General features: G+C 54.6%; 1 protein-coding gene across 2 annotated transcripts in view; it reads left to right on the top strand.

The window, feature by feature from the left end:
- Positions 1-27,437, top strand: part of LOC116951049 (myomesin-1-like) — a 52,817-nt gene that overhangs the window by 1,990 nt on the left and 23,390 nt on the right. Inside the window, exons 2-23 of one of the 2 annotated variants that reach the window (XM_076072077.1) lie at positions 1,373-2,016; positions 2,961-3,143; positions 3,786-4,098; positions 6,388-6,545; positions 7,700-7,792; positions 8,669-8,757; positions 9,218-9,259; positions 9,604-9,759; positions 10,259-10,420; positions 16,427-16,568; positions 17,056-17,255; positions 17,853-17,909; positions 18,659-18,783; positions 19,228-19,411; positions 19,977-20,151; positions 20,278-20,399; positions 21,887-21,904; positions 23,652-23,848; positions 24,354-24,480; positions 24,968-25,158; positions 26,680-26,794; positions 26,975-27,131. In XM_076072077.1, coding sequence (XP_075928192.1) covers positions 1,448-2,016; positions 2,961-3,143; positions 3,786-4,098; positions 6,388-6,545; positions 7,700-7,792; positions 8,669-8,757; positions 9,218-9,259; positions 9,604-9,759; positions 10,259-10,420; positions 16,427-16,568; positions 17,056-17,255; positions 17,853-17,909; positions 18,659-18,783; positions 19,228-19,411; positions 19,977-20,151; positions 20,278-20,399; positions 21,887-21,904; positions 23,652-23,848; positions 24,354-24,480; positions 24,968-25,158; positions 26,680-26,794; positions 26,975-27,131 — 3,575 coding nt within the window. In that variant the 5' untranslated portion in view covers positions 1,373-1,447. The remainder of the gene's footprint in view (positions 1-1,372; positions 2,017-2,960; positions 3,144-3,785; positions 4,099-6,387; positions 6,546-7,699; positions 7,793-8,668; positions 8,758-9,217; positions 9,260-9,603; positions 9,760-10,258; positions 10,421-16,426; positions 16,569-17,055; positions 17,256-17,852; positions 17,910-18,658; positions 18,784-19,227; positions 19,412-19,976; positions 20,152-20,277; positions 20,400-21,886; positions 21,905-23,651; positions 23,849-24,353; positions 24,481-24,967; positions 25,159-26,679; positions 26,795-26,974; positions 27,132-27,437) is intronic. The other variant, XM_032969404.2, reaches the window with a different exon arrangement.

Here is a 27,437-nt window from a genome sequence, read left to right as displayed (position 1 = left end):
ACTGAGCGATATGAATCGATTTTTTCAGAACCGACCTGGCCACATATGATAGCTCAACAAAGTGGCTTTTCATGTGGAAATTTATAGCAGCCACATGTTTTAAACGCAAAGCTTATAAATGTGGAGGCGAAAAACCAGAAGACCTGTAGAAAAATCCAAGCGACCACAGGGATAACGTGCAAACTCCAAATATACAGCAGCAGACGTCAGGGTCGGGATCAAATCTACGACCTCCTGTATACCAGGCGAGGTAGTTAATATCTCACCACCGCGGCACCCTATGTAGAACTAGACCCCAAATGCAGCAGCTGTTTGCCACATGGGAGCCAGCTGGGGCTTTGGTCCTGTGATTGCATTTCTCTAAATGGCTCCCTCGCTCAACGCGCCCACTTTATTCACCTCGTTCGCGATAACGGCTTTCTTTATGAGCTCCACACTGGGATTTGTTGGATGGTGTCAGTGGCTCACCGAGAGACTGAAGATGCTTGAAGATGCTTTACATGCAGACGGGTTTTTTTCGTTTAAAAATAAAAACCTCTGGCTCAAGTTCCTGCCGGCTCGAGTAATTGAAAAATAAACCCCCACACTATTATTGTAGTATAATGACCCTAGTTCAAAAATATGAATGCATTCATGGTAATGGCTACTAAAAGGATTGGTGAAGGGAATAAGAAATATTATGGGCACATTATCAACAAGCGTCTGTGCCCACGAGGACATTACTGAACCCATTACAGGCCACTCTAAAGTAGGTCACTGTGTGCCGGTGTAAATTAGTGCATACTTTTATTCTCAATCTCAGCGGTGTTCACCGAATGTTAATGGAAAGCATTGATTTCAATGTGAAAATGGACCGCTTATGCTGTTACCGGTAACTTTGTGAAAATAACCAAAGGCCAAAAATTCCGAAAATATCCCATTTTGCAATAAGTGCATTGCCGCTTATTGGGAATTGTCTCCACAGTCTGCCTAGCGGGCTTAGCAACGCAGAACTTCCACACCTGGTCGCTGACCAAATCTTGTATGTATATATGTTGAACTTTTTTCACACCGTACGTAGCCAACCGTGGTAATTGGAGGTGCGGGGAAGGCCAAACTAAACACAATAATCATCAGCACCATCGTCATGGCCCATCTGCTGCTGATGTTTCCGTATTATTCCTCTCTAGCGCCTCCTCTTCCTCATCAGTCCATTATCGTTTTCTTGGTCGCCCTCTGCCTACGTTATCTACCACGATCGTTGCCATTGCTCTTGCAGGCGTCCGTTTCGGTGCCATTCCTCTGACGTGACCTCAGTAGCCCGCGTGCATCACCGAGCTGATAGTGGACGTCACGTGTCTCAGTCGTGTCGCGTCGTGTCACCTGTCCGCAGTGCACGTCCTCCAGCAAGGCTGTCCCAAGTCGGGCTACGTCGGGCTACACCACCACCACCACCACCAGCGGGGCGATGTCCGTGCAAGCGAGAAAGAGCCGCGGGCTGAGCGTGTCGCAGCACACCGCTCACTCCGACTACCACAAGGTCCGGGCGCGGAACGTCGAGCTGAGCGACGCCCGCCTGCGCTCGGCCGAGGCGCAGCTGCACGCGGCGGACCGCGAGTACCGAGCGGCGCGCGTCGCCTCGCTTCGCGACTACCGGACGGCGCAGCTGGAGGCCATCACGGACGAGTACCGCGTGGCCCGGCTCGACCTCGGCCGCCAGGAGCACGCGGCCGCGCGTCTGCGCGAGCAGCGAGCGGCGCGACGGCAGCTCGCCTCGTCCGAGCACGCCGGCGCTGTCGCCACGAGGGCCAAGTCCGGCAAGCGCGAGTACCAGCTCGCTCTGCTCGACGCCAGCGAGGATGAATACGCCGCCACTGCCCGTTATAAGTCCGCCCTGGAGTCGAGCAAGCGTGTATACAGCTCGGCGCACCTCGAGTCGAGCAAGCGTGAATACAGCTCGGCGCTCGTTGATTCCACCAACAGGGACTACTACTACTACGCTGCTGCGGAAGGGGAGGGAGCTATCCACCTGTGCGAGTGAGTATTGCGACCACGTGCGGCCGGTTCGTGCCACACGATTGAGGGTTCGCCCAGTTTGGTAGCGAGACCGGGATAGGTCTCGTCTGCAAGAGGGACCTGGCTCACGGAAATTACAAAAGCGATGGCGTAAAAACAAAGCGCAGCGATGAAGCAAATGGAAATCGGGGTGACAACAACCGAGTTGGAGAAGCGATCTAAAGCAGTGCACAAACATCAATATCACGTTAAGTAAAGTTCCTGGAACGAAAGTGGCATTGGCTTTAAACGTGTAGCCTTCAAAGGACGCATGGACATGTGTTTTCCTGAGACTGTTGTGCCTCGATGATGAGTCGTTGTTTCAAAAGTTATTGGCAATTGCCTCCACCAAAGAGGGCTAAATATTTCTCGTGGGGCCCACGCTAACCATGCCGAACAACTGCACTGACCCCTTGAAACTAAACAAGCGCACACTCATAGACATGCTGAACGTATCACAAGCATCATACTCAACAACATGATGTGAATTATATAAATATCACTACCGTGCTTTACTTAATGTGTCTTGTAGAGAGAGGCTCGGGGAATGATTTTTGTGTTTGATGAATATTCACCATAGCCTGAATTCATGGAGAAAATCCACCCATAGCTCCACATTTTCACACGATGATAAGCCACTGAACTACCATCTGTGGCCAGGTCGCTGTGGTAAAATATAAATAGTTTAGTTTGGATCACCAGCAGTGGGGGAAATCAGCGAGGACGATGCACCTTGGGCTGCCTCATCCAGACGTGAATCTCTTGAAGTTGCACTTTTCCGCAATACTCCGATGTTGTCACTTCCACTGCTCGGGCCCAGAACCACCGGCGCTGGGTCCTGGGCGGCCGTGTCTCTCGCATGGGTGAGCCGCCATGAGCAGCAGTGCCGCGTGTGCACCCCCCCGCCCCCGATACCTCTCACTCAGGGGGAAGGGCGGCACGTACGAGCTGGAGGAGGATGTCGCGGCCGGCACTGAGGTGCTCCACCTGGGCCGCTGGAGCCCCGTGCTGAGCCCCCGGGTCAAGCGCTCGCGTCACCTGCGCATCCTGCAGGATCACGAGAACCTGCAGCCCGGATACCAGTACTACGTGCCCATCTACCGCAGCCGGTATCAGCCAGCACACGCGCCGGGATGCACGGAAAACAATTACACGATACAGAATTCCCATAGACTCACATGGGGGACAACGGGATTCCAATAGGAACACATGGGGAACGGAATGCCCATAGGGTTACATGGGGAATACGATTAGGCCAAGTCCTAATTCTCCTCGTGAGAATTGTTATTTTATATATATATTTTATTATTTTATTGTTTCCCTTCAACGTGACTTTACCGAAAGAGCTAAGGACACCTGAGTTCAGTTACCGGCCACAGCTAAACATCAGTGGTGAGTCGCGATATCCAAACGTTTTCTGACCTCTCCCCCTTCACGAACTCGCATCAACTAGCCATCGAACAAAGTTGGTCACTGTATCGCACGCTTTCAGATGCCATTCTGCGGCCGTCTGGAAAGCTCTTGCTTCCGACATTAGGAAGCCACTGGAACTGTGCGCTTTTAAATCAGCTAGATCTAAAAACTAATATCTTGAGAACAGCTTTTTGTTTTTAGTTTGTTGTCATTACCCCGCACCTCCGATTAGCACAGTTGGTTACCTACAGTGCGAAATAAGTTAAACATACGTACGAACGCACGGTCAAATAACCCCCAGCACGATCTCGCTGCCCCTGCTATTGCTGCCCTTGCAGGCTCGGTGCCGCCGCCTCCTCCTCCTCCTTCTCGGAGCTGTCGAGCACGAGCCGCGCGTGGCAGCACGAGCACTCGCACGAGTACGCGCACGAGTCCACGCTGCAGCGTGAGCAGCAGCACGAGCAGCATGAGCAGCAGCAGCAGCTGGAGGAGGAGGAGCAACAGCTGGAGCTGGAGCTCGCCAGCAAGCGGCGTTCTGCCTACCGCTCGAGCTACTTGTTCGCCAACGAGCTGGAGAGCGTCGAGGAGAGCATGTGGCGCTCGCGGCAGATCATTCGGGAGCGCGCAGACCTCTCCCACATCCGTCAGCAGGTGCTCGGGGCACGCACGGCACGGCTGAGCCGCCCGGCACGGCTGAGCCGCCCGGCACGGCTGAGCCGCCCGGCACGGCTGAGCCGCCCGGCACGGCTGAGCCGCCCGGCACGGCTGAGCCGCCCGGCACGGCTGAGCCGCCCGGCACGGCTGAGCCGCCCGGCACGGCTGAGCCGCCCGGCACGGCTGAGCCGCCCGGCACGGCTGAGCCGCCCGGCACGGCTGAGCCGCCCGGCACGGCTGAGCCGCCCGGCACGGCTGAGCCGCCCGGCACGGCTGAGCCGCCCGGCACGGCTGAGCCGCCCGGCACGGCTGAGCCGCCCGGCACGGCTGAGCCGCCCGGCACGGCTGAGCCGCCCGGCACGGCTGAGCCGCCCGGCACGGCTGAGCCGCCAGGCAGCTATAAACAAACACAGATATATACACACACACAGACGTGCAAAGAGAAAGATCCCTCCTATAGCTTTAACTGTTAGCGAGTAGCGCCTATGAAGGCCGGGACGGCACACGAGGGGGTGGGTGGCCAACACCAAGCCCGACCGCCTTTGTCTCCCCAGTGACGATGTTTACACATCGCGCCAAGTACTCCATTGAGGATGAGTAGACCTAGGGGAGGCCCAGGACCTGTTCAAATTTTCTCCACTGATGTTGATGGCCGTGAGCGGCAAACGAACCCGGGTCGCCTGGTTAGAACCCGCAGCGAGTATTCTCATGCTCGTGTTTCCCGTGCAGAGCTGTTGGGGTATGTAATGGAAATCAATAGACTGGTTCAGCGTTTTTCAACCTACGCTTTGTAGTTTTATTGTTTAATCATTCATTCAACTACCTTTCACAACACGCGGGATATATAATCCACGTTGACCAATTGTACTCTCTAGGGTGAAGTGATTTCGATCAACACACCGAATAGCGATGTGTCGGTATCTGAGAAAAAAGTCGTTTGTAGTTTGTTTTACAACGGATCTGATTGGGACTCAGACGCTGTCTGTATTCCTCTACCTCAGCCGTTGCTCCCGCCGAGAGGCTGCGCTGCAGTCAGATATGTGCCGTGATTTACTCCCGCGCCATCAGATTTAAAGCTTTACACTCCGCATCAAGTTGTAAATGAAGTTTAAGGTGACTTTAGAACCTGGAGGACTCAACGGCGAATTCAATCACGTCGCCGTGTGTGTATATACATTGAACTTCTTTCGCACCGTACGTAGCCAACCGTGATAATTGTAGGTGCGGGGTTGGACAACAAACTTAACACAAAAAGCAGTTCTAAAGAAATTCGTTTTCAATCTAGATGATTTAAAAGTGCATAGCTCCAGTGGCTTCCTGGGTCATTGCGCTGCAATGAAGCAGTTTGTTTGCTCATTAAAAATACAGCATGGCCAACAAACATCATCGTGCACTCGAACATTGCATGTACACTCCACATAGGGCACTTCACAAATGCTGACATACAAGGTATCAGACGCCCGTGATTGAACGAGATTCTCTCACGATTACACCAGATTATCAGGTGATTTAACCAGATTCTGTCATAATTACACCAGATGTTCACGTGATATAATCAGATTATCTCATGATAAACACCAGATTATCACGTGATGCAACAATATCATCTCATGATCATGCCAGATTATCACGTGACTTAACCAGATTCTCGTGAGATGAAATCAGAAGACGGTCTCTCAGCTCAGTCGCCAATTACTGCGCACAGAACGCTCGTGGCAATGTTGGGTTTCCACTCAATTTGGACAAATTGCGGCTCTGGGAGTAGAGAATGTTGCTTCGACGGTCACATGACAGGGCGTCTGGGAAGTCAGCCACTAAAACATTGTGCGTTAACGAGGACACTGGAAGGTATCTCAGAAGTAGTTCTGTAAAATCTGGGCCGTTCTTGTCCACGGGTGAATGCATTGCTCTGAGAGAGTTCTCAATCGGCACTTCATCTCATGACACAGTCCAAATAACACCGTGGAATAACATAGTAAAGAAAATACACATAATCCAGTAACATCACTAAATCAGACAAATCCACGTGACTTTTAAAAGTGTTAGATTGAGATGTCTAGCAGGGAGTGTATGGGGAGCGGTGGTAGAGTGGTTAGTGCACTGCTTTATGAACCCGATGAGCTGGGTTCAGTTAACTGAACCGGTCTTGGGCCTCTCATAGGCAGACGCAGCCTTAAACGAGTACCTGGTGCAGTGTGGAGAGATCATCAGTCGGGATACAAAGGTGGCCGGGCACGGTGCTCGCTGCGCGGCGCGCGCCCCAGCAATCCTTGTCTCTGCGTGTAGATCCACACGCGCTCCCAGGTGCAGAAGCGCATGAGCTTGGACGGGCAGCTGCGCGCGCCGCACTTCACCGTGCGGCTGCGCTCGCACACCATCTGGGAGCGCATGAACGTCAAGTTCACCAGCACCGTGGACGCCTGGCCCGAGGTCAAGATCACGTGGTGAGTGAGAGTGCCGGACAGAGGCGTCGCGAAGCTACGGGGCTAACGCTGAAACCGGCGTCCAAGGGCTGCTCCAGTGACCGTCGGGGGTTGGTGATGGTGGCCCTCAGCCCATGCATGAATTATCCACATTTCTCTGGCAGGGGCTGGGTTACTCATTCCAAATAACAACCATTGTCAATGTGCAGAACCCCGAGAGGTAACGACGGCTTTGTGAGGAGGTGGCCGATGAGGATTATGATGGCGTTTACGTGACAAAACGTTATGGGTGTAACAACACGTCAAGTCATCGATTACGATGCGTCCTTACCCCTATAATACAGGCATGGAATGATAATACATACACTACACATGTGTAATAATTCATTTTGTTTATTATTTATTATTTTTATTTCGTGTGCCTTGCATCCGATGGGTTTGACAAATCTATCCACGTTATAGTCGCGCCATTTAAAAAGACCAACGAAAGGGAACTGCTTCTTGGATGGAATTGTGACCCTGATTCATGACAACGCAGCGGCTGGCGAGTGGGGCCAGATCACTGGAGCTTGCGAGGATGACAATGAAGGGTTCAATAAATTTAGAGTCACACTTCACTGACATCGCTCTGCCAAATCATCATCCGTTTGCACCACACAAAGCCCAACCCTGCACTGACCTGGTCAAGTTCAATCTCAGCATGTCAACACTTAATGAGTCGCCCCCATCACGCCTTACACGATCACATGTCTCCAGCCATCCTTGTATAACATTACGGGTGCGTACATTAATGACGATCTGAAACAGACGAATGCACGTGTCGCTGTATTTACTTTAATTATATTTACTTTAATTTCTAGCGCCACGCAAAATGTCGTGAGCGCAGCAGCTTGGAAGTGGCGGGTTTGCGAGGATTAAAGGAATTCACTCAGCGGCAGGCAATGTTCTCCCGCGTGGTGAGAGAGCCGAGATGCTGCAGTGCAGTTCGGCAAATGTCCGCGTCGTTTGTCTGTCTAATGTGACTACAATAGCAGCAGCATTAACGCACAACGCTTTCTTCCCTAGACCGTCGGGTACAATGTGTTCCAAGTTTCTAAGAGGCGATGCTGGAAGCAAACACTGGCTGAAGCGTGCTCATCGTCTTCTGCTTTCACTTCCTATTTATTTTTTTAAAGGTACAAGAACAACGTCCCCATTAGCTCGGAGATGTGTCCCGAGAAGTACAGAGTCGAGAGCCGATTCGGAGTGAACACGCTGGAGATCAGCAGGTCAGCACGTGTTTGTCAATTTGCTTATAGAGGTCATGTCACGGTGCACGCATTTCGATTGTCACGATTTCTTGAGCGGTCAAGGATGCATACGGGACTTGATTTTTCGTGGAATATTTTCCGGGTCGCTGGTAGTACCATGCATTCAGTGACACGTGACTAGGAGCAGCCACAGAAGTATACTGGATGTGGTGTGAATGTGATTTCGTGCTCCAATTAGCATTGAGGCTGTGCTCATTTCCTATTTCTAACCCTTAACCAGTGGTTGGAATTCCCCATTCCTACGACAGGGACCATAGTGGTATTCATTTTATCGACCATGGAGGGATGATGGGTTGAGTCAACCCCCAAATGGGATTTGAACTCTTACCTTCCGATTGCGAGCCGCTCGCTTCCCCACTGAGTCAACAGGTGAATGCGCGTTCTGGGTCATCGACGCGAGCACACCTGGCTGAAGTGAAGCCCGGCATCCATACGCACACACGCACATGCACGCTGCGTACAGACACGCACACGCACGCTGCGTACAGACACGCACGCTGCGTACAGACACGCACACGCACGGCGCGTACAGACACGCACACGCACGCTGCGTACAGACACGCACGCTGCGTACAGACACCCACACGCACGCTGCGTACAGACACGCAGACGCACGCTGCGTACAGACACGCACATGCACGGCGCGTACAGACACGCACGGCGCGTACAGACACGCACACGCACGGCGCGTACAGACACGCACGGCGCGTACAGACACGCACACGCACGGCGCGTACCCACGGCAGCGCCTGCGTGCGTGTGCACCGTGGTGGCCGAGGATTGCGAGCGCACCACTTGCCCCGCTCTCCGCGCTCCCCGCTCCCCACCCCCCAGGTGCGACTTTGATGACACGGCACAGTACTCCATCTCGGCCATAAACGTCAAGGGCGAGGCTTCGTGCTTCGCTTCGCTCGTCGTTAAACGTGAGCCCCCCACAGCCCCCCCCCAAACCGCCCCCCACAGCCCCCCCCCAAACCGCCCCCCACAGCCTCGGTCACCCCACGACTGCGCCTGCGAGCATGGAGTCCGCATCTTACCACGACTCGTTAATGCACACACACATATACATACAGTATACTCTATGTACAAACATTCTCCCCCTCACCGCCCATCGTCTACATCAGGACCAATATGTACACCACGTGAATTGATTTGACGATAATGAGTGAGAGTATATATTGTTATTTGTTTCATTGATGAGGCGACCACGAGACAGTGGTGAGAAATACTCAATACCTATAGCAGGGCCCAGTTCCACAGTAGGACAAACACTGTTGACTTCACACAAAGTGGTGCTGATTTTATAGACCATGGAGGAATCATGGTCCGGGACGGGTCCGTCCCTGACCAGGACTGTGCACCTGCTTCTCTTCGCTTTTGCAGGTTTCAGGGGAGCTCTGGAGGAAGGTTCTGGATACCACGAAGGTCTGTGCTGCCAACCACCACCCATCCATTACATCGAAACCATCGCACGCCAAATGTATATTTAGAAAGTGAAGTTACGGGCCGGAATATTTTATGTCGGTGTTGACACGGTCGTGGCCTATGACCAGTCACGTGGATGTGCCCGACCTCACCAGATTTCCCACGATGTAACATCTCTCGTAAGGTACTCCGCCGGGTCTGAAGGTTACTCACCCGCGTCACCAAATCAAACTGAACCCCCTCTCGTCATCCCGTCCATGCCGTGCCACGGAGTGTTCGCTCACAAAACTTCGTCTTTTTTCATGACAAAAACCGAAATTGTTTCTTCTCATCCCGATGAGCAGTGTCCACGATGATCCCGTCCCACTTCGACATCCACCTCATGGACAAGTTCCAGGTGTCGTTCGGGAAGGAGGGCGACACGCTGAGCCTGGGCTGCACTGTGCTGCTCCACCCCAGCATCCCCGGATTCCACCCGACGCTGGAGTGGTACCGTGATGGTCAGCACCGACTCCCACCGCACATGGTCTCTCGCCCAATGCAGCAAGTTGGTTGCTCAGCGAGGCTTCCCTGGATAATGGACATCATTGCTATTGAGTAGGCCACATGGTGACAAAAGCGTTTTGCCTTGATGAAGCCTTCTAGCTCAGGGGCCGATGCACCGAGTAAGGACTGCTGAGATGCTGGCTTCGAGTCTAAGTTCCAGTCATCCACGAATAATCTCCGCGAGCTTCAGACAATAACATCCTAGGGGTATCGTTAAGGCCATGTGTTACTGCGTTATATTGACGTGTATGTTTTGGCATGTATATTTCACGGTGGTCGTGGTAGTAGTGGAGATGGCAATGACAGTGGTAGTGGTGGTGATGGTGGTGGTGACAGTGACGGTGGTAGTGATGGTCATGGCGGCGGTGGTGGCAATGACAGTGGTGGCAGTGACAGTGGTGGTGGTGATGGCGGCGATTTTGATGATGGTGGCGGTGATGGTGGTGTGTGTAGATGTGCTCCTGGAGGATTCCAAGTGGGTGGAGACGAGCCGCGTTGGCGAGCGGGGCACCATCACGCTGCGCCACCTCAACAAGGAGGACGAGGGCCTCTACACACTGCGCGTCGTTGCCGGACTCTCCTACGACCAGTACAGCGCCTACGTCTTCGTCCGCGGTGAGGGTCCACGCGCGCGTGTACGTGTGTGTATGTGTGTGTGTATGTCTATGTGTGCGTGTGTGTGTGCGTGTGTGCGTGTGTGTGCGTGTGTGCGTGCGTGTGTGTGTGTGTGTGCATGTGTGCGTGTGTGTGTGTGTGCATGTGTGTGTGTGCGTGTGTGTGTGTGGGAAGCTGTAAGCCTAAGGCTACTTTGGGCTCGCCTTCCCATCAACCGGAGGCGAGGAGTGGTGGTCGTGGTTACTTATGCCCCCACCGAATACGAACATCCATGGAGAAATGCAGGCAAAACCGATGAGTCAGATGCCTTCTATGACCTCCTGTCACAGGTGCTGGCTAAAGTGGTCCCTCGGGATAGAGTCATCTTGTTGGGTGACTTCAATGCCCGAGTTGGTCATGATGCTGGCACCTGGTCTGGAGTGATTGGAGGACATGGGCCAGATCAGCTCAATAACAACAGTAGGAGGATGCTAGATTATTGTGCAGCCCATGGGCTTGTAATTACCAACACGCTGTTCCGGCATCGGCGCATCCACACAACATCATGGATGCATGCCGGGTCCAAGCACGAACATCTTCTGGACTACATAGTGACAGACCAGCGGATGCGAGCCTATGTCCTTGACACCAGGACCTACCGTGGAGCTGATCTGCCCTCTGACCATCGACTAGTCATCTGTAAGTTGCGCCTGCCATTCTTCCACTCCGGTGGTGGGTGTAGACCCAGGACCCGATTCCAACCTAAAGTGGCCTGGTCTCAGTTATCTGATGAAAGTTGCAAGCGAGAATTTCATCATCGCTTGAGGCTGGGGTTGGCATCGTCCCCCACTCCTCCTGATGTCGAGGGTAAATGGGCGAGGTTTAGGACTGTGACTCATGCAGCTGCAATGGCTGTTTTGGGTATGCAGTCCAGACCTCCCCAGAGACCCTAGCTGACAGAGGAGGTGTTCAGGATAGTTGAGAAAAAGCGACAGGCCCACTGTCATCGGCTACAGAATACCACGTCAGAGAATGAGGAGGCTTACCACAGCCTTTGCTCGGAGGTTCGGAGAGCCATGAGGCGCTGCAAGGATGGGTGGTGGTCGCGGGTTGCTGAAGAGATGGAGTCTGCCTCAGTGGCCCGCAATCACAAATCTCTATTTAACTCCATCAAAAAAGTAACCTGCAGCGCCACACCTATTATCATCATTAGGGGAAAAAACGGTGATCCAATCTCTGACCCCCAGGAACAGGTTTGCAGATTTGCTGAGCATTTCTGTGAGGTCCTGGGGGAGGGGAAATCCCTCAGCCAGGAAAACATCGCGGCACAAAGTGCGGATGACCCTGCTGAGGCTGCGGTGCCTCAAATATTGGAGGAAGTCACCCCCTGTGAGTGGCTGGCTGAGGTGCCATCTGTTGAGGAAGTACTGAAGGCGATCCAGAGTCTGAGACCAAGAAAGGCACCGGGCAGAGATGATCTCCCAAGCGAAATGCTGAGGGAGGGTGGCGTTTGAGCACAGACTGCTCTATATGGCATCATAACAACAGTCTGGACCACTGGACGGGTTCCGTAGGATTGGAAGGATGTCCTGGTGGTCCCCCTCTTTGAGAAGGGGGACCGCACAGACTGTAACAACTACAGGGGCATCTCACTCCTCAGTGTGCCGGGAAAGGTCCTGGCAAGGATTATTCAACATCGCCTTGCCAGGCACACTGAGGAGAGGTTTGCGGAGCCCCAATGCGGTTTCAAGAAAGGGCGGTCCTGCACAGATGCCATATTTTCTGTCCGTCTGCTACAGCAGAGGTGTAGGGAATTCGAGCAAGACCTACATCTCTGCTTTATTGACCTGGTCAAGGACTATGATACCATCAGTAGGGCTGGGCTCTGGGTTGTTCTTCGTGCTTTTGGAGTCCCTGACCCTCTGCTCACGATCATTAAGGACCTTCATGATGGTGAGCGGGCCTGGGTAAAACTACGTGGCCGGGAGTCAGAGCCATTCCCTGTACACCATGGGGTGCGACAGGGATGTCCTCTGGCTCCCACATTATTTAACATATACTTTGACCACGTAGTTCGTGAAGCCTTCAATAGCTGTACCGGGGGAATCTCCATTTGGTACAGATATAATGGGAGGCTGATCGATGCCCGGGTGCGGTCAAGGGATGGCTCCCTATTGCTCAACCACGTTATGTATGCCGATGAATTGGTAATAGTTGCTCATTCAGAGGAGGAGTTGGAGACGCTGCTGCTGGAGCGTGCCACTAAGAGATGGGGCCTTACCATCAGCCCCACCAAAATTAAGCACCTGCCTGGGTATTTTGTACCATCGGACACTCCACCTCCACAACTCCAAATCGGTGATGGGGCAGTTGTGGAGAGAGTGGAGAGTTTCCCATACCTGGGCAGTGTGCTTATGACCGGCTCCAGTTTAACAGCAGAGGTCTCACTCCGAATCAGTCGAGCGGCAATATCTTTTCATCGGTTGCGTAACGCTGTGTGGAAGCTACCTGGTCTGTCGCTCCACACTAAGCTTCAAGTCTTCTCGGCCACGGTCATTCCCTCCCTTCTCTATGCTTGCGAAACGTGGACCCCCCTAATGGAACATCTTCGCCGGTTAGAAACATTTAGGCTAGCCTGCCCACGATCCATCCTGGGTTTAACCAGGCTGGATTATGTGAGGAGCTCACAAATCCTTGAAAGATCTGGCCAAGGTCCCATCGGTGAGCTTCTCTGGCATGCAAGGCTGCGTTGGCTGGGTCATGTAGCCCGCATGCCCAGCCACCACCGCATGCCGAAACAGCTTTTGTTCAGCAGGATCGAGGGGGCTAAACGGGCGTGGCACGGGGTAGAGAAGAGATGGAGTGATGTGGTACAGGAGGACGTGGAGCTGAGTGGACTTGCCGATGACTGGTACCAGCGGTGTCAAGATCGGCCTCTGTGGAGGAGGCTCATGAAGGATGCTACTGGGCAGTTGGAGGCAGTCGCCCTCCAACAACAACGGAGGGCGGAGGAGCGACGCTCACAGCAACGAGCGGAGCGCCGGGTGTCTAAAGCCCAGCAGGTTGGCACAGTAGGGGGCACATGTGGTGCATCAGCCAGTCATCGCAGTCATCTTAGTCACTCGACCCGTGGCACTTGGGTCTGCCCCCTGACCTCCTGCCAGCAGGCGTTCGACACTTCACGTGGCCTCAAGGTGCACAAGGCCTGGCACAAGCGTCGTGGTGACGTCATAACCATTTAGTGGCGAATGGCGGTTGTTGTGTGTGCGTGTATGCGTGTGTGCATGTGTGTGGCACAAAGTGAGGATGACCCTGCTGAGGCTGCGGTGCCTCAAATATTGGATGAAGTCACCCCCTGTGAGTGGCTGGCTGAGGTGCCATCTGCTGAGGAAGTATTGAAGGCGATCCGGAGTCTGAGACCAGGAAAGGCAGCGGGCAGGGATGGTCTCCCAGGCGAGATGCTGAGGGAGGGTGGCGTTTGTGCACGGACTGCCCTATGTGACATCATGGCAACGGTCTGGACCGCTGGACGGGTTCCGCGGGATTGGAGGGATGCCCTGGTGGTCCCCCTTTTTGAGAGCGGGGACCGCACGGACTGTAACGGCTGCGGGGGCGTCTCGCTCCTCGGTGTGCCGGGAAAGGTCCTGGCAAGGATTATTCAGCATCGCCTTGCCAGGCACGCTGGGGAGAGGCTTGCGGGGCCCCAGTGCGGTTTCGGGAAGGGGCGGTCCTGCACGGATGCCATGTTTTCTGTCCGTCTGCTGCAGCGGAGGTGTAGGGGGTTCCAACGGGACCTACATCTCTGCTTTATTGACCTGGTCGGGGCCTATGATGCCATCAGTAGGCCTGGGCTCTGGGTCGTTCTTCGTGCTTTTGGAGTACCTGACCCTCTGCTCACGATCATTAAGGACCTTCATGATGGTGAGCGGGCCCGGGTAAAACTACGTGGCCGGCAGTCAGAGCCATTCCCTGTACACCTTGGGGTGCGACAGGGATGTCCTCTGGCTCCCACATTATTTAACATCTATTTTGACCACGTGGTTCGTGAAGCCTTCAATAGCTGTACCGGGGGAATCTCCATATGGTACAGATATAATGGGAGGCTAATCGATGCCCGGGTGCGGTCAAGGGATGGCTCCCTATTGCTCAACCACGTTATGTATGCTGATGACTTGGTAATAGCTGCTCAGTCAGAGGAGGAGTTGGAGACGCTGCTGCTGAGACTGGAGCGTGCCACTAAGAGGTGGGGCCTTACCATCAGCCCCACCAAAACTAAGCACCTGCCTGGGTATTTTGTACCATCGGACACTCCACCCCCACAACTCCCAATCGGTGATGGGGCAGTTCTGGAGAGAGTGGAGAGTTTCCCATACCTGGGCAGTGTGCTTATGACTGGCTCCAGTTTAACAGCAGGGGTCTCACTCCGAATCAGTCGAGCGGCAATATCTTTTCATCGGTTGCGCAACGCTGTGTGGAAGCTACCTGGTCTGTCGCTCCGCACTAAGCTTCAGGTCTTCTCGGCCACGGTCATTCCCTCCCTTCTCTACGCTTGCGAAACGTGGACCCCCCTAATGGAACATCTTCGCCGGTTGGAAACATTTAGGCTGGCCTGCCTACGATCCATCCTGGGTTTAACCAGACTGGATTGTGTGAGGAGCTCACAAATCCTTGAAAGATCTGGGCAGGGTCCCATCGGTGAGCTCCTCCGGCAGGCAAGGCTGCGATGGCTGGGTCATGTAGCCCGCATGCCCAGCCACCGCATGCCGAAACAGCTTTTGTTTGGCCGGATTGAGGGGGCTAAGCGGGCGCGGCACGGGCTAGAGAAGAGATGGAGTGATGTGGTACAGGAGGACGTGGAGCTGAGTGGACTTGCCGATGACTGGTACCAGCGGTGTCAAGATCGGCCTCTGTGGAGGAGGCTCGTGAAGGATGCTACTGGGCAGTTTGAGGCAGTCGCCCTCCAACAACAACGGAGGGCGGAGGAGCGACGCTCACAACAGCGAGCGGAGCGCCGGGTGACTAAAGCACAGCAGGTTGGCACAGTAGGGGGCACAGGTGGTGCATCAGCCAGTCATCTCAGTCAGTCGACCCGTGGCACCTGGGTCTGCCCCGTGACCTCCTGCCAGCGGGCGTTCGACACTTCACGTGGCCTCAGGGTGCACATAGCCTGGCACAAGCGTCGTGGTGACGTCACCGCCACTTAGTGGCGAATGGCGGTTGTTGTTGTTGTTGTTGTAGGTGTGTGTGGAGTGCAATGGTTAGCGTGCCGCGCTACAAACCCAGCGACCAGAGTTCAATTCCCACTCATGACCAATAACGGTGGAGAATATCTGAATTGGTCGTGGGCCTCCCCGAGGTCGACTCAGCCTCAAATGAGTACCTGGTGCGATATATGAAAACAGCCACTCAGGAGATAAAGGCGGCCGATGTGCGGTGCTGGCCAGTGGTGACACCGTCTCGTGTGCCGTCGCGGCCTTTGTAGGTGCTGCTCGCTAACAGCACTTCCCCCAAGAGTCTGTTAAGGCTACACGCGGGGGACCTTTGTCTTTTTGTTGGTGTGCACGCACAACGCATTCAGACGATTGCGAGGGGCTCATCTCTTCGGCAGTGGTGACACTGCCACACTCCCGCAGTGGGGGCCAGTCAACCTAAAGGACAACAATTCAGAGCTATCGAAAAGAGTTGAGACCTCGGTAATAGAAGTGTGAATGGTGCCGCATATGCAGGCCCTGATGAAGTGAGCAAGCAAAGATGTGGACCCATATTCCAGATCATGTTTTGTAATTGGGGTCACATCTGTGCACGTTCAAATGTCCAACTTGTTTTTTTTATTCATTGAACATATTGATGTAAGCATGCACTCTGTTGTTGAATTAACATCGAACGGGTCATCCTCCAGACTTGCCCCACCGGAGACCAAAGCTCACTCCGCCACTATTTATTCGCAGCAGACGCATCCCCTGCTCGGTAAGCACCTGACTACGCGACACGTCTGTGTGGCTCACCCCCCCCTCCACCCCGTGCCAGATGGGAAGACGGAGGTTGAGGGGGCGCCAGGCGCCGCGCTCGAGGTGGCGTGTGAGGACATCAACAAGGATTACGTCATTGTCACCTGGAAGCACCCGAGCGACGACCACGGCAGTCCCGTCATCGGCTATTTCGTGGACCGGTGAGACGCCGACGTCCACCGACGTCTGCCGACTCGGGGCTGGGGTCGCCACCTGTCCTGCTTTTCTCAGGAGGCAGCTGTCGTGAGAAATCTGTAGGTCTTCCCGGGACATTGAAAGCCCTTGCTTTGTCAGGTCAATCAAACACCACTCAAGACAATGTGTTTAGCTGTAATGGGTGAATAAGTGGGTGGGTGGGTGGATGGGTGAGTGGGTGGGCGAGCTAGTTAGTGAGTAGGTGGGTGAGTGGCAGATAGAGTTGCCACTTGTCCTGCTTTTCCAGGATCACCTTGTTGAAGTAGCAGTCCTGGAAAATGTGTTCAGCGAATCTTTTGCAGGAACATGAAAAATACCCCCCAAAAAAACAACCAAAACCCCGCTAAGCCGTGCGTGCGTCCGAGCGTGTGTGTCCCACCGCTGGGACCGCCTGACCCGAGCCACCGTGACCCGTGACCCTTGCCGCGCTGCCTCCCCTCGCGCTGGCGCCAGGCGGGAAGTGGGCACCAACCAGTGGGTGCAGTGCAACGACGCGCCCGTGCGGTTCGCGCGCCTGCCCGTCACGGGGCTGGCCGAGGGACACTCCTACGAGTTCCGCGTGCGAAGCGTCAACTCCCGTGGCGTGGGCCCTGCCTCCCGCTCCTCGGAGCCCGTGCTCGTCGCCGACCCCACCGCCCGCGCTCACCACAAAGGTCACTGTCCCCCCCCCCCCCCCACCGGTGGGGAAGCGAGGACTTGGGGGTCACAGGCACTGAGCCGGCACCGCAGAGATCCCCCTGGGTTAGGTTTTGACTTCTGCTGTCCACGTTGAAACTGGGTTGCCGAGTGGAGTGGGCTGGTGGTCGCAGCCCAGTCCTGTGGGCACCATGGATCTAAATAAATTCCCCTCGAGACTCCCTCGCAAGCTACTTAGGTTTTCCTCCAAAGCATTGTAGTGTCTTCACCGTATTGATGTTAACATATATGAGTATGTATTTCCCAGTAACGTCTCCAAATCACTTCAACAAAGTATTTTTTTCTCATTAATGAACCTCCCGACTTGTGTTGGGCAGTCACACACACCCAGCCCAGGTATCTGCCAGCAGATAGCGATTCGTTTTTTGAGTTCATTCTTCAATTATGGCATTGAGGTCCGCTGTTCAGTTCTTTTGTAATTCAATCTTCTATTAAAATACAAAACACAACTCGTGCTTTTATAACTGGAATATACAACGTTATCTACATGGGGGGGGGGGGCATTCGTACACTGTGTTGAGAATCAGTCTCACGCTTTGCTCTCCCTTTCACAGAGATGCCGACTGCACCGTGGACCGGGCAGATTATGGTCACAGAGGAGGAGCCGGAAGGTATGAGTGCGGACATCTCGCCCAGGACGCCTCGTGTGCACGTTCACCCGTTCGCGTTGTCATGTCCAGAGGGAGTGCCGGTTTGAGACTGGCGGAGTGCGTAAGCCGCTGGCTGCGTATGAGTAGAGGAGCCAACAGTGTTGCTCAGAGACAGGTGTTTGAGGAAGGGGTATAAGGGATGGGCTGCCATATAAAGGGGGGGGGGGGTACAGGTGCAGCTCTGCGATGTTTTGCTCATGTCCCCTTGTGGAGGAAGGGTCTCCTTAAGAAATACTTTAAAATGGCAATGACAAAGTAAGTTTATAAATGCAGGCGCATCGAAGGGTAGGCTGAGCGACTTGGACGTAAGAAATACCATGCGGCACTAAAGCACCTCCGATTGGCTACGTGCAGTGCAAAAGAAGTTCAACATATATAAGTGCAAAGCAGTGCCGAGGTAAGTCAGGAGTGGGTGGTCGCGACTGGCGGTGCTCGAGTGCAGGTGCAGGAGGAGGGGAGGCCATCAGGGGCAGGCGTTTTGAGTGGCACCCAAGACGCCGGTGACCGAGAGGAAGCCAAGACCTGATGCCAGGTGGTTGGACACAGTCAGAGCAGACCTTGTTGCTTGGGTGTCAACTTTGGATGGGTTTAGGAGTTTATCAGCAGCCGCAGCAGGGGGAGAGGGGGGGATTGCGATGGTGCCGTGGGATCATCAGCGGCGGTTCTGGCCGTGCTGACCGTGTGCCGGCACCGTGGCGCCGCGTGTGCAGAGGGGACGATCCCGGGCCCGCCCACGGCGCTCTCCGTCACCGAAGCCACCAAGGACTACGTGGTGCTCTCTTGGAAGCCGCCATCTCTGCGGGGCAGCGAGGGCCTCGTCTACTACGTGGAGAAGGTAGCGCCTCGTCCCCGATTGAGATTCGCACGTGTACCACAGTGACACTTTGCCCCAAATCTAAAATGAAAGGTGATAGGTGGATGGGTGAGTGGGCGAGATGTTAACTACCTTGCCTGGTATACAGAGGTATAAAGACATGTACATTTGTATTGCTATGTTTTTTTCTGACTTTATGTGAACGAAAAGACACAAATTCGCCCGTTTTCTCATTGAAAATAGGTATATTTCTAAATATCATTGTCCTGGTCACAAAAGCAAAGTTTGTGGGGAATAATAGCCATTTTATAAACTTTTTACGCATAAGCAATTACGAACTAACAATTACTACCCAGGAACAAAAATTGTGTTACATAATGTAATGGAGAGACGGAGAAGCAAGGGTGGTGCATGGACGGCGTGGAGGCCAACTGACTGCGCATTCTCCTGGCGCTCCCCCTCCAGATGGTGGGCTCGTCGGGCCTGTGGCAGCGTGAGAATCTGGAGATGCCGCTCAAGTCTCCGCGCTATGCCACCTTCAGCCTGGACGCGGGCGAGGCCTACCACTTCCGCGTGCGTGCCAGCAACTCGTGCGGGATCAGCGAGCCCTCGGAGGCCACGGGCCCCGTCAGCGTTGGGGACCGGCTGGGTGAGTGCGGGCCAACCGCACGCAATGCGGATATCCCGGTGTTTGTTTGTGGTTATTTGTTTATTTTATTCAACCCAGATAAGAGCTCAAGGGACCAGGAGAGTCTCGGTTGCCAGCGTCGCCTGGCTGCCCCTGTATCGTGCTCCACTCGGACGGAGAGTCGTGGCCTTGCCCCTCAACTCCGCACGTGTGCACACTCCATGAGCGTGCATGGTCCGCGCTGTCTCCCACGCTGCGCCCTATTCCCACTGTGGCTCTCTCCACAGCCTATGCTGCCGATCTCTGTCTTTCGCCACCATCGTTGTAATCATGTTGTTCGTTCTCTGCAGCGTTTTCGAACTCATTTCCTCGACCGAAGGCCACAGTCTCTTCGCAGTTGGATTTTACTTCCGAGATGGAGCGCCGCTCTCGCTTCATAGACAAGGGCAGCGGCCGCTGTAGCTCTGCTCGCTTCGTCTGCCGACGAGAACCGAGGCTGCCAGCCCGCACTATGCGGCGATGCCCAGGCCGACGGCCTCCCTCTCCCCGCCACTGAAACTCGCTCCGCTTTGACTGCGAGCCGCAGATGTGCCCGGGGCACCGGCGCGGCCGCTGGCCACGCGCAACACCAAGACGTCGGTGCAGCTGGCGTGGGATGCCGTCGAGACGGAGGGCGAGCTGCTTGGATACTACGTGGACGCACGCGAAGAGGGCACGGGCGTCTGGGTGCCCTGCAACAACAAGCCCATCCAGGGCACCAGGTGCTACACACGCAGGGGCAGCACTCGTACGGTCACGTGTCCTGCTGCGCACGGGGAAAAATACATCGGCCGACATACGTCGGTCGCTTGCGTGACGGCTCTCAACTCGGCCTCGGTTCCCCACAGGTTCATCGCGCAGGGGCTGACGACGGGGAAGCGCTACGAGTTCCGTGTGAAGGCCATCAACGCGGCTGGGCCGGGCCCCCACTCGCCCAGCTCGGAGCCGATCACCGTCTACTCGGCCATCAGTAAGCGCCACCCATTCCACCACCGCCAACACCAACACCACGACCAATATAACCCACAGCAAGCACTGTGGGTTATATTGCTTTTTTTCAGTTGATAATTGATTATATTCGTTTAGAGGTAGAGGTGAGTCATTGTCATCTACAGCGCTGCTCACAGTTTCTTGGCCTGCCGATAGACTGCCGATAGACTAACAGTGGTGTACCCAGTTATACTGCTGATAGTAGTAGGAGTCCTCTATCTAAGACAACTGAACCTGAATATTTATGATCTCATCAGATCTCAGAAGCCAAGTAGGCTTGAGCCTGGTTAGTACTTGGATATGAGATTGGAAATACCGTACAAGTTGTTGTAGGCGTGGACTGCGAGGTAGCCAATACAGTGTATAACACGACAGCAATGGATTCATGAATCTATCTGTGCAGAGCTTTCAATACCTCCCCCTGACATGCGTGTTGGGTTGTCTCCGCATACCCCTCCCATGCGAAGCTACACAATGAGACGTGTCGCGTATTCCCAGCACCGTTATCCTGTCGGCGTGTGCCTCGTCACCAAAACACGAACAGCCGTCTGTCATTGGCAGCCCTTTAACTCAGTCACGCGTAGGCCGTCAACGTACCGTGAATGCGGCCCAGCTGTGAAGGCACGTACTGCACCTCGCTTGTTGTCCTTCTCCCACACCTCCCATTAGCACGGTAAGCTACGTACGGTCGCAAAAGAAGTTCAACATACATGAGTGTTCTTCACTCGTTCTCAGAGCGGGGGACACTTTCGCCGATAAGACATCATCAGTATGAGGGCCGCCACATATTTGAAACCACTGGGGGTTTGACAGCAGCACGACGAGGATGATGATGGGGGAGGCGGGGGGTTGTCACGTGTTGTGTATTGTCGGGGGCTCCACTAAAGGCCACCAGGGGCCGCCAGTGACCGCCGGACCTTCCGATGAAGAACACTTACATACACACACATTCATCTTACATACATACACATTAATCTTACATACACATTCATCTTACATACATACACATTCATCTTACATACATACATACACATTCATCTTACATACACACACATTCATCTTACATACATACATATACATTCATCTTACATACACATTCATCTTACATACACACACATTCATCTTACATACATACACATTCATCTTACATACACATTCATCTTACATACATACACATTCATCTTACATACATACACATTCATCTTACATACACACACATTCATCTTACATACATACACATTCATCTTACATACATACACATTCATCTTACATACATACATACACATTCATCTTACATACCTACACATTCATCTTACATACACATTCATCTTACATACATACACATTCATCTTACATACATACACATTCATCTTACATACATACACATTCATCTTACATACAATACACATTCATCGCCATCCTCTCCCCTATGTTGCGGTGTCATTGTAACATCCGTCTTGTTGCCAGGAGGTGGCATTCTGGACGGTAAGTCCTCCCGTCTACCACCATAAGCACCGCCGGGGCCCACCACCGTCACTGTCTAACCGCACGCCCGCCACTCGCGTACCGTGTCGCCGGATCCACGCCTTCCCCCGCCGCAGTGCGGACACAAACTCGGCGCCTGTTACGACCGAAGTGCCGTGCCGTGGCCGTGTTACTTTGCTCAAATCACGGGAGGCAAGGTTCGGTCACGAGAGCGCAGCGACGCTGCTCCTGGCACCATTGGGAGCCTCGTGCAGGCATCATTGTTAGGACCATCACCTTTCATTGCAGACATTCTTTAAGAAAAGATATAGAGGTGTACTTGGATTTGAAAAATATAGCAAAACTTAGTGAGATGAGAGATGAAGACAAGATAGTGATGAGATAAATAAATGGGCTCGTTATGGTATATTTCTCTGGTTGTGTTAGGATTTGACGATGAGTTGCTATTGAATGCACCCCCATTGTTAATGTATCCAGGGCTCCTTGAGCCGCTTGAAGCCCCGAACTTTCACGTTGTGAGCGCCGAGCACCACCACTGGGAGAACGTGACAGGGTGCCAACGGTTTCATCTGCACTGCAATGTCTCCGTCGTTGCACGTGTGGCCTTATCGCCTGTGTTAAAGAAAGTCCACAGCTGTAACACACGGCCACACTCTGAAGATCCGCCCACGGTATCTGGAGTCACTGTTATCACTGCTGCTGGATAATTATTTCAATGCTGAATTCTCAGGAATATATAAATATGAAAAACTACCCGCAAATGACACTTGTTTGTGCCAATAACCTTAACATTACATGAGCATAATGAACACAAGCCGTGAGTAATTGATTACGTGCACAGAGAGATGAATGAGCACAATTGATGAATCAATGAGTGATCACCATGGTCAATACTTCCACGTGCAACCTTCCAGCTGACTAAAGGACTGACAATTGTAGTTTGCACTTTGTCCAGACTCCGTCCTTCCTGTCATTTTAACTTCACAAGCAGAAAGCAATTCCTGAGAACCCAGTTTGCACGTTTGAATCACCGCAATGTACTTTTTTAAAACACAAAGCGTGTTCACCTCACCACGGGCATCATTTGCTTCAGTCACTCTGCTGCTGCGTGCCTCGAACTCCTTCGAGCGATTCTCTCCTCCCACGGCCACAGGGGTCAGCCGTCTAGAACCACCACGCCAGTCCCGCACAACGCGGCGGCGGTGGCCTCCTTGCGGTCACCGCTGCGTGCCACGTGGCCACGGCAGCAGCAGCCGCCGCACGCGCTCCGTGTGCCCCTGTCACAGCGTCAAGTTCACTTGGCCGCAAGAGACACCCTGATGTTTTCCACGCAATCTGAGCACCTCCCATCCTATAAAACACGTGATACCCCCCACCCCACCACCTCCCACAACGAATTGATGAGTTGTTATCATTGAGGGTCACGATTTATGTAATGTTCACCATCACATTGGTATTGTTCACCGTGTGTTCTGCCTGGTTTGAGTCGTGTCCATTGCGCCATTATTCGAAGTGTAAAATTGTGACGTCGTTTGTATGAATTGTGAATCGTCAATTTTCACGCGCACAATGTGAGGCATCCACCGTGAGATTAAGGATCGATTGAAATCTCCGAATCAATTGGCCGACTCATACCTGGTGGGCCCCCCCACTCCTCGACGCGCTCCCCAACCTCCTTCACCTCCTCGCTAACGACACCTCCCACCCCCCACCGCTCTCCACCTCTCGACCCCTCGCCGCCGCTCAGCTCGCTCGTCGCCACCCAGCAGCCTCACGCTGCTGGAGAGCCGCGGCGACGCGATGCTCCTGGGCTGGAAGGCCCCGCACTTCAGCGGGGGCGCCGACGTGACGGGCTACTTCGTGGACTTCCGCGAGGTGGACGGCGACGCCGTGGGGCCGTGGCGCGAGGCCAACGCCCGGCCCGTCCCCGAGCAGCTCCTCTGGGTGAGCGCCGTCGCTCCCTCGCGCTCTCGGGTCGTGTTCCCGGGACGCGCAGCGAACCCGAGTGCGGTTCCTGAAGAAGATCCCAGCACGTGGAGTGAAACGTCGGACATCGTGCCGAGACAACACGGGCGGTGCAACCCGAGCGCAGCGGAGAGACGAACAGCATGGTCCCAGTGGGATGAACTGTGGTTAAGGCAATGGGGGTTACATCGCTATCTCTCTCCCAAGTGTCTTCTGCGATCTGGAATTAGTGAGGACGCATCTCCATTTATTTCTTGGCTCCGTCACGATCCGATAAAAGACATCTCGTGCATTTCACCAATGCCCATATCTTTATAGTTTTATTCTCAAGATTAACAATTGTAATTATTAAAAACTTTGCGCCGTGTGGCAGCACGGTCGGAATGCGCGGGTGTCTAGACTCGTGGCCCACAACAGAGGGATGGCCTTGCCAGCCTGCTCCGACGTCGCAACGCTAACTCGCCGTCCCTGCTCCCCTTCGCAGATCTCGCACCTGCAGGAGGGCGTCGAGTACCAGTTCCGCGTGCGCGCCGTCAACCTCGCCGGAGTGAGCCTCCCGTCGGTGGCCAGCGCGGGCTTCCTCTGCGAGGAGTGGACCATGCCTACGCCCGGTGCGGCACCACACGCATGGGCGGAGCGCCTGGGAGGGTAGCGGGACCCCATCCGACCCCCATGACCCCCACTAGAAACTATGAGACCTCTATGACCCCCAAGACGCCTCTTGTCTGACCGTAGGAAGTTCCTATCTGACTCGAGCAAAATCCGGGAAAACCTGTCTGATCCCAGCAGCTTGCACTGTGACCCCAGAACGTCGATGTTCGGGCATGAGTCTTGTGGCTGTCTCGAGAGGGCGATGTGGCGTTACATCGTTAACAACAATAACGACAACAGCTCCAGCGGTGACGGCCGTGTGGTGGCGATGACCGGGCGACGCACGCGGGAAGTCCAGTCGCCCGCTGTGCACCACCGGTCGTTTGCACTTTCACTTTTAAGTTAGTTTTTTTAAAAATCTATTATTGTGGGATGCTTTGAAAAAATAGATTCTTAGCTCGATTGGCTTTTCCCGGGAAATAAATTCCTGATTCTGACTTTTGGCAGGACCGTCGTACGATCTCATCGCCTCGGAGGTTCGCGAGGACTCGCTGCTGCTGCAGTGGCGGGCGCCGACGTACACGGGCACGAGCGCCGTCACGGGCTACTGGGTGGACGTGTGTGAGGCGAGCTGCGCACACAGCGAGAGCGCCTGGGCCACCGTCAACCAGCAGCTCGTGCAGCTCAGCCACATGCGGGTGAGCATTTGGCCGCCCCACTCCCCCAGTCCCCACCCCCCCACCCCCCACCGGAGTGACCCACTCACTGTGGCGCGGCGAGGGGGTGTGGGGAGAGAGAGGGGCTCGGCGAGTGGGGTCGAGGGTTCACGGGTAAAGAAATAAAATAAATAAAGCCGTGGTTTTATTTTGTGGTGATCCGGCCTCGTGACCCAGCAGGTAGAGTGAGCGGCTCGCCATTGGAAGGTTCAAATCCTACCTGGGGGTTGACTAAGCCCATCGGCCTTCTGGGGTCGATAAAGTGAGTCGATACTTTGCGGGGAACTCAAAATTTGTGGTCATATGCCTGTACTCGCACCCGCTCTAGGAATGTGGAATTTCACCCATTGGTCCAGGGCTGGGAGAGAAGCACCACCTCGGTGCTAATTTGAGCAGAAATCACTTCAGCCCAGCACCTCTACGGAGCTGGCTCAGTGGTTTGACGCAGCCATTGTGAGCCCCTAGCCACCTATAAAAATGCGCACTTGTAACAATATGTCTCAGCACTTTTCTCAGCATAATTCAGGTTTGTTTGAACGTTGTTTAGACTCAGCATTCTTAATTGAGTGTCAATGATTGGCTCACTCTCTCAGTACTTTGTGCACAAAATGTGCTGAGCTACTGATGCATACGAGCTGAGCGATGCATGCCCCAGCCCTCGGAGGTGGTGGATTATTATTTGCCCACGATAATCTTCACTGAGTCTCAAGACTATTTGTCAGCAGGGTCCTGCTTTAGGACATTTGACCAGTTCCACGAAGCACCGTCCAGCTCCGTGCGGGGAGGTCACGGGAGAAGCCGGAGAAAAGGCATGATGCTTGCAACGGGATAACCGCTCGCAGCTCCGCACAGATGGATTCAATACGTTGCTGCATTGCCATCTCCTGGCCACCTCGCTGGCAAACCCTGGTATTCCCAGGCAGTCTCCCATCTGAGCGCTAACCAGGCTCAGGCCTGCTGAGCCTCTGAGATCTGACGGGATCGGGCGCACTCAGGGCGGCTGGGTCCAGCGGTACCCAGCGGCATCACGGAGGTCGGGCAGCGCCTGGGGGGGGGGGAGGGGGGGGAGGGGGGGGAGGGGGGGGGAGGGGGGGTGCCTCTCCGCGACCGCAGCGCAGCGGCGACTCGCGAGCCCTCGGTCCGAGCGGCGGCATCTCGAGGTGGGCAACGACGGGTAAAGGTGCAGCCCTGCAATTGCTCTCTCTCCTCACGACCGGCGTAAGTTGGGCGTACCCACGCGCGCCCCTCCGATGAGACGTTGTATACCGTGAACAGTGAATACAAATTGCTGCGGTTGTTGTTGTTGTGGTGGTGGCGCGAGGACTGGATGGGGAGTTGGGCGCCGTAGCGATGCTGGGGAGGGAACCGTCGCCCCGTGAGCCTCTCCGGCCGCTCTTTGCTCGCTCACGAGAATTCCCGGAGTGGCCCCAAGGGGACCTGCAGGGAGGGCCCCTCGCTGAGTGGAGCGCGGTGCCGCCGCTGTCGCCGCCGCTCTCCCCGCAGGTGACAGGGCTGGAGGAGGGGAAGAGCTACGTGCTGCGCGTTCGAGCGGAGAACGCGGCGGGCGTCGGGAAGTCGTCGAATGTCACGGAGCCCATCCTCGCTCGGACGCCACCCGGTGAGTAAGCGGGAGAGGAGAGTTCGATTCCTGCTCATGGTCAACACCAGTGGCGATTAGGTGGACTGAGTACTTGGTGCAGTGTTTTGACGGTGGTGTTGATGATGATGGTGTTGATGATATTGATGTCGTTGATGATGGTGTCGGCCACGACGGCGGCGATGTTGGCCGTGTCTATAGGAACGAGCGAGATCGTCGCGGACGTGGACGACGATGGCAACATCTTCCTGGAGCTGTCGTGTGCAGAGCTGGACGAGAACTCCAAGTTCAAGTGGTCCAAGGAGTACGAGGAGCTCATCGACTCTGGGCGCGTGGCCGCTCAAACCGTGGGAGACAAGTACGTGCCTCGCCAGCCGCGTCGCGCTCCTGCGCCCCCACTCCGCCCCACGATGAGCCTGTGCACGCGACGGGCCCGAAGCAGCTGGGCCCACGCCCAACAGCGGTTCCGTCTTGGCAGGAGCGACGGAGAGTCGCCGTACTCTCAGACCGAGGGCCCGTCCGTGGCTCCAGCTGCCTCCATCTCACCGGGTCCCATCCCCTCCTCCTTAGGCCCCACGCTCCGTACGAGGGCTCTTGAGTCATTCCTCGGGAGGGATCGTTCCCGTGGTTGAGGTGGTTTTTTCCTCTTGCCTTCTGCCACCTG

Source organism: Petromyzon marinus, chromosome 3 (genome assembly GCF_048934315.1).
Source record: "Petromyzon marinus isolate PM22_M1 ecotype Great Lakes invasive population chromosome 3, UKy_Petmar_22M1.pri1.0, whole genome shotgun sequence".
Taxonomy (NCBI): Eukaryota; Metazoa; Chordata; class Hyperoartia; order Petromyzontiformes; family Petromyzontidae; genus Petromyzon; species Petromyzon marinus.
Note: the sequence above shows the minus strand (reverse complement) of the source record. Positions and strands in the feature narration are given on the sequence as shown.